The 7,500-nt window shown below is 35.2% G+C and overlaps 1 protein-coding gene across 1 annotated transcript in view; it reads right to left on the bottom strand.

Annotated features, from left to right (window-relative positions):
* LOC119573046 (rho-associated protein kinase 1-like) overlaps window positions 1-7,500 on the bottom strand; it is a gene marked incomplete in the record, with an annotated part of 42,826 nt that overhangs the window by 11,570 nt on the left and 23,756 nt on the right. Inside the window, 6 exon segments of the mRNA XM_037920035.1 lie at window positions 843-934; window positions 1,050-1,180; window positions 3,389-3,602; window positions 4,058-4,136; window positions 5,915-6,074; window positions 6,990-7,206. Coding sequence (XP_037775963.1) covers window positions 843-934; window positions 1,050-1,180; window positions 3,389-3,602; window positions 4,058-4,136; window positions 5,915-6,074; window positions 6,990-7,206 — 893 coding nt within the window.

Genomic DNA, 7,500 nt, shown 5'->3' with positions numbered 1-7,500 from the left:
AGGCAAACCATTGATCTAAGGCTTGATATGTCCTAAGATCATTTTTTTTTTTAATTCCTTTCAAAGAAGCTGTATAGGGACTAATCACATTCACATTTTCAAAATCAAGCAATCTAAATATAAATAAAAATAGGAAACAATTGGTAAAAAATAAATAAAAGAAAGCACAGGAACATTCAACAATTAAAATAGAACTGGCACTAAAAATAAATCCAATAATTTTAAACCAAGCATCAGCAGTCCAACATGCCAAACTATTCTTTAGACCTGAAACAAAAGACTGCAATCTGATGATACTTTGCATCTGTATAACATTTGCTATCTGAAAGAGAGAGGGAGAAAGGGGGGCAGGGGAGAGAGAGAGAGAGAGAGAGAGAGAGAGAGAGAGGAGAGGAGAGGAGAGGAGAGGAGAGGAGAGAGAGAGAGGAGAGGGAGAGGGAGAGAGAGGAGAGGGAGAGGGAGAGGGAGAGAGGGAGAGGGAGAGAGAGAAGGAGAGGAGAGAGAGGAAGAGAGATGAGAGAGAGAGAGAGAGAGAGAGAAGAGAGAGAAGAGGAAAGAGAAAGGAGAGAGAGGAGAGAAGAGAGAGAAGAAAGAATAGCTTTAAAAGAAAGATAAGAAGAAGAGTAGAGAGAGAAGAGAGAATGGGAAGAAGAAGAGAGAAGAGGAAGAAGAGAAGAGGAAGAGATGCAGAAGAAATATAAATAAGGTTGAGGAGAAAAAGTAATAATGAAAAAAATAATAATAATAAATAATATAATAATAATAATAATAATAATAATAATAATAATAAATAAAATAAATAAATAAATAAAAATAAATAGGTAAATAAAAATTAGCCTGACCTTGGGGAGACTTTGGCACCGTCGGGACCTCCAGCATTGTTAGCCTTGTACCCAGACTTTTGAATCTTTTTGGACAACCGCAACACCCAGTTCTGTAACAAGAAAGATAAAATGCATTATTTGCCTGCTTCTAATGAGAGTGAAGTGTATCTCAACCTAGCAAAAGAAAAAACATTTCAGTAATTACTTCATAAATCAAAATCTTACCTGTTGCTCATCTACCGTGGGTGCCAAAAGTAACATTTCCTTGGCAGTATTTAAATCGTAGTTGACTTTACATGGTGCAACTAATTCCTCCTTCCGTTCTAGGTGATCCCTGTGAATTTTCATTCTACACCCTGTAACAAGAGACAAAATTCAGCTAAATATCTAGCAGAGGCACAAGAAATCTGGATACGGGAGAGAAATATCATGATTTTAGAAACCTACAGGTAATGTCATTATTTCATTCTGTATGGTACAATAGTATGTACAAGAAAGGCAATCTAGGATGATAATCTCAAGTCACCTCCTGTTGCTCACACCTGCTACACCACAAAATAGGGTAATTTCCTAAGACAATACACCAGGACCACTTAAATCTGATTCTTAACCCACTGCTGCTGGGAAAACATAAGGTTTACAGCAGTTTTGTTTTGTTTTGTGATCTTTCTTAACCCATTGCCGACGGGTGGCATGTACGTACATGCCATGACATGTCGGGACCATCTGCCGGGGGCACGTACGCACATGCCATAGAGTATGCATGGACATGCCATGAGTTTTTTTTTGTTACAATCACGGCAAAAGATTATTTTTTTGCCAGTAAAAGTGTGATTAAGTCGGTTCTAACACTTTCTCATTTTTACCATGCAAAAAAAAAAAAAAAAAAAAAAAAAAAAAAAAAAAAAAATGCAACAAACCAACAATTTCAATTCCATGATGCCACACACTGCTTATTTTATTCGGACTATAGACCGAATAATGATCAACTATGGAGTCTAACAACAAAAATACCCTTCAGTCTCGATTTATCAGGAAGTTTCGCAAGTAGAGACTGTAAAAAATAATGAAAATTGAAAATACAACATATCTTCGTAGTATTACGAAGAAACGACATGGGATGCTGGTATTTGGCATGAGTGGTCGCGCATGCTCGGGCGACGATATAAGCCCCCGGCAGCGAGGCCCCGGCCTCTATGAATGCTACCCTTCAATTATGGGTTAAAACACAAATGACTCCACATGTGCTTAGCCACCATGAAGTCAAGTAGGAGACCTAATTGACTCCATTGAATTGACTAATTGAATTAGCTAGCCTGTGTTATACATACAAGAATGAGGAAACTAATAAAGGACTGTTTAAGCCAAAACCGGGTTACGACAATGGGCATAGATATGAGTTTATCAATGTCCAAAGAACACTTTCATACCAATATCAGAAAAAATTAATATCTATGATTTATGAAGAAATATTTTGTGATTTTTTTTTTTTCAAAAAAGGTGAGTTTGTGTATTCACACATGAAATATGCTTTCCACCAAGACTCCTTGGTAATATGCTGTAGCTTATGTAGGAGTCTATGTGCACTGTGTAAGAAACACTATTGTTAAAAAAATAAGTATAACTAATGATAATAATATTTCGGTTTGGATTCATTCTAATGGTTGTTACCATCCACTGTTGGTAAATTTGTTTTGATTTGTTTTGGTCATTTATACTGTAACGAATAATTTAATACAAAGGCCACCCCATGGTTGGAATTTTGAACTTTGTAAGAATAAGTGAAATATTGATTATTTTATGTTTTCCATACTTTGTTCACACAAGCTGGCGGACTGTCCAGGGGTTTGTAAATTTCGAGTGCCTCCATATTTTATTTTTCCTTCTACGTGTGGTTTGGAGTGCACAGGTTGTACCATGCCTCCCCCCCCCACCAAAAAAAAAGGGAGAAAGAGAGAGAGAGAGAGAGAGAGAGAGAGAGAGAGAGAGAGAGAGAGAGAGAGAGAGAGAGAGAGAGAGAGAGAGAGAGAGAGAGAGAGAGAAAAGAGACGGGAAGTGAAGTGAAGAGACGAGAAGAGAAGAAGAGGCATGGCCCTAAAAATTCAAAATATGGTTCACCATGGTAGACAATAAGCCCCCCCCCCCACCCAAGGTGAACAGAAATTTAAAAATTGGAGCTTGGTACGACCTCCACACAGAGTTGATCAAATTGAAGAATATTTTTGGGGGTGACCCTCAGAAGTCAGGCTTCCCTGTTAAAATTATATACGACACAAATCACAATTTTATATCTGTAACATGAAAAAAAAAAAAAAAAAATCTAGTCATCAAAAAACAATTTTTTTAATGATCAGATGAGTGGAGCAAGGTAGGCTTTTCTCAGGATCGTCCCTGTAAGACTATCAGCTATCCATAATCTTTGTCAATTAAACCAGATGGCAATCAATATTAAATATACAAACCTACTGATCCTATAGAATGTAATACAAACCAAAACAGTTTTCTCATTTCTTACTTACACAAGCAAGGGACTCAAAGAACAGCCATAATAAAAAGAAACTTACGTCTGCACTCCAGTGCTGGAGGCGGCTTGAACATGTGCCATAAATGCCGCTGACACACCTCACAATTTGTAGGCATGTGGAAGCTAATGGCCAGGAACTCGTGACCCTTGTGGACTAGAGTCCCTGCTTTATCAGGGCCTGCACTGTCATAGGGAGCCAACGGACCTGGGTTCTCCCCAGGCTTACGGCTCTCTCCCTCTCCAGCATACAGAAGCTGCAACATATCAAAAGAGATCATACGTAGTTATATTCAAACTATGTTTAGTAGTTTGGTTGGATTATGTCTTCCTGTCTGGTGTATGTTACTGCATGTGTTGGGTAAGCTCATACTAGACCAAAAGCATCAAATGCATTGAGAGTGGTCATGAACACATCAGTCTTATTCATTTTAAGAATAAGCAAAAATAATATCAGTGCTACAATTCACCTTTACAACAGGCTTGTAATTTCCACAGGCCATTTTTATCAAGGCTTTTGTGAAATTTTTATCTTCTGGTAAAACTTCAGATTTGGAATCAGTTCTCCACTGAGACCTTTCTCATGTGATATTGATATAGTAAATGGGTGCAAATTAAAGACAATATTCTAAATTCTAATCCAATATAACATTGGAAAGAGGTAAAATCTACTGCAACAATACAAAATTAGTTAAGAGCCAAAATAAAATACCTGAAATATTCTGGGAATATCTCTTGCATCTGCTCGAATAACATCCCCTTGTGTAACCGAACGAACGTGGAAGAGTTTCCTGGCAAAAGAAAATTAGTTAAAAATTTCCTCTTCTAAACATTATTGCCTCACTCTTTCATGTGACTGTTGTTTCCAGTCCTTATGCTGGAAAACTTTCTTTTTCAGTCACCAGGGAGACATGCATTAGCAACTTACCACTTTCTGCAAAGACAAGTAATGTTTTCTAAACAAGGTATATGAATTTGAAATCCAGTACCACTGCCTTTCATTCAAGTAAAATTCTGGAAGAAAACTTATTAGCAGCTCATTTTCAAACAACTGTTAGCAGTGTGCTATTACACTTTTGAAGATGTGACTATGAAGATTTTCTTTTTGCTAAGAAACTAGAATCAGTGCACTCTTACTATGTTACGAACCATACAGCAGCTCTCTATCATTATGTGACAATCAGCAGGATGATCACTGTGCATATTACTAAAATGGGAACATCATGCTAAGAATGAATTCACACAATCTGTGTTCATTTCTAAATACAGGTTGGGTGACTTTCTTGGTGTCAGTGTAAGTTTTCCATCAACCTATAAAAAACAATGAACTACTAGTATAACCAAAATTGGAACAATCTTAGATAGCAAACCTGAGCTATAATGCTCACAACAAACTACTTTAAAGCTAGCTAACAAAATCATAATACTGTGCTTGAGATGGAAACACCTTATTGCTGAAACCTGTATATTTCTTTACCACAATACTGCAAATCAAAGTTTCCAGTCCCAAAAACATGATGGGTAGTCAAAATTCCAACTCATCCTTAATGTGGAATACATTTTGAGATCAGGCAGAGTGCAATGAACATTTTGTTTACAGGAACAGGAGTTGTGACAGGCCACTCTCCATTCTCTTTTCAAATTCTATCAATAAAACCTGCAATCATATGCTGTATAAATGAAATAAAAATGTGAGCGTAGTATGCTACATCATAAAGCTAGGTCTGTTGGCACATCAGCATTTTGAAAACTATGTGACTGTAATGAAATTAAATTAAATTGGAAAGGCAGATAAAGAAGACAGTGAGATGAGTGAGAAGACTAAGGAAAGGAGGAGGAGAGAGGGAGACAAAGTGAATACTAGAAAGAGAGTAATATAATAAGACAAAAGAAAGAGAAAGAGATCATCAATAATGCATGTCCAATACTTGCACATATCTATCCTCTATTTGACTTTGCAAAACATTCATAAAGAACCAGACCAACAAAGAAATTAAACTAACAACTATAAATCAAATTATGAGGGCAGAACAGACATTAATTATATAAATAATAAATAAATAAATAAATAAATAAATAAAAAATAAATAAATAAAATAAAGAAGCATATGAAAACCCTGAAGTACATGACAACCCCCCCACCCACACACACACACACACCAGAAGATACATAAACAAAAATACTTTATTCCTAATGACAGCACTGATTCTGGCAAAGTTATGTTAATATTGGTTATATAACTAAAGCCGTCAAGGGATTACTGTCAAGTCAAACTTTTTGTCAGATTGCCAATTTATTACTAGCACACACATATTATCAATATATGTTTTATATGTATATATATATATATATATATATATATATATATATATATATATATATATATATATATATATATATATATATATATATCATATATGTAATGCTTGCAGTATACATGTATTTATGCACATAAAGATACACAATAATAAATGAGAGAGAGAAAAAATAATAAACAAACAAAATAAACAAATAAATAAAATAAAGTTTATAAATAAAAAGTAAACAAACAAAAAGACAGACACTTACGTAAGGTCTAGGATTAATATAGGATCTGAGTTTTGCTTATCATTCTCTGAATTATAGAAGATGATCTTTCTGGATGAGACGACCACGTACTGTCTCCGCCATCCATGACGTTTGATATTCTGTTTGTTAGGCACTGAGAGCCAGCCCTCCAGCCGGTTGTCTGTAACAAACATCATGCAATGGTAACCTCAGCTTTGCATTTTCTGATGTTCCAAGTTCGCTTCCAAACATGTTGCAATACTTTCCAACATACCATATTTTGCAGCAAATTTGACAATTTTCTCTTTCCTAGTGTTCTTCAAAATTTGATTCTTAAAATATTTTTTCATTATGCAGAGATGTCAGAATCTAAGAAATGCCCAAGTTCAGCAATCCAGATAATTTCAGGACGAATATGTATGAATAATTACATGACTAATTTAACGAAGTGAATAGTTTAAACACAATGGAGTTGAGATGCATGTCTTGGCTAACAATAATTATAGCAATCAAAAATGTCAATTATGCATTTTAGAGTACTATACAATTCAATAATGCATAAAGAAAATAATCTCAAGTGCACAGACTCCTCAGAAGGGTCCAGGGAAGGTCTCAAAACTTTTGTTTAATTATATTTTTTCATCACATTTCATCCTAAACTTAGTGTGCATTTTGTAAGTCAAGTGCATCTCTTTATGCTGCAAAATATGGTAACCAAGCTCAGAAAATAATAAGCATCAGGTATGCATAAATAACTGATAGGACCAATTTTCTCTAGTTCCAGATCCTGTTTGACTCTGTAAAAGAACATGATCAAGTCTATCACACAAGACTGGGGAAATTCCCCAGTTTTTTAGAATTTGTCCTTTACATATGTATTCATGGAAGAGAGAAACAAATGGACAAAACAAAGACGACGATGAAGAAGAAGAAGAAAAAAAACAAGACTTGGCAAGCTCAAACAAAATATTCAAATAACAAAGATAATTGGAAGATCAGATAAACATGTATACAATACTATCAAAATGATGCTAGAGAAACAATATCTTCTTAAGTTCATAACATTCCATTAAATAACGACATACACAAAACTTACCCATCTCATCTAGATCATTATCTGCACCACTACTAAGTGATGCTGTCTCACTATTGACATTGGCCAGCTTGCATGTCAGGGATTCTATCTCCGAGTCCTTGGCATCTGCTTCCATCTGTAGACGCATTTTTGCCTGACTCTCCTCAGAAAGCAGTGCCTGGAGGTCTTGTATTTCCTTTTGGTGTTTGGAAACCATCTGGGAGAATTTGTCTCTTTCCTAGGATAGAAAGTACATGGGGATATACATACATACAAATAAAACTATATATTCAACTGTTCATCTTTCCTCTTTCTAATCATTCTCCATCTATCTGTTAATATTTCTATTCATCTTCCATCTATCTGTCTATCTATCTGTATATATATTTTTTTCATAATCAATATTAATTTTTATATGAATGAAATTGAATATTTTCAAAATGCAAGTGCAATGCAAATCTCTTGCACTGTAGAGGTAACAATTCTCATTCATACCTTTTCTGCAATGAAACTGTTCATTCACTTTCTGTTC

Source organism: Penaeus monodon, chromosome 5, assembly GCF_015228065.2.
Source record: "Penaeus monodon isolate SGIC_2016 chromosome 5, NSTDA_Pmon_1, whole genome shotgun sequence".
In the NCBI taxonomy this organism is placed as follows: Eukaryota; Metazoa; Arthropoda; class Malacostraca; order Decapoda; family Penaeidae; genus Penaeus; species Penaeus monodon.
The sequence above is the reverse complement of the archived record's forward strand: the minus strand, read 5'-3'. Positions and strand labels throughout refer to the sequence as shown.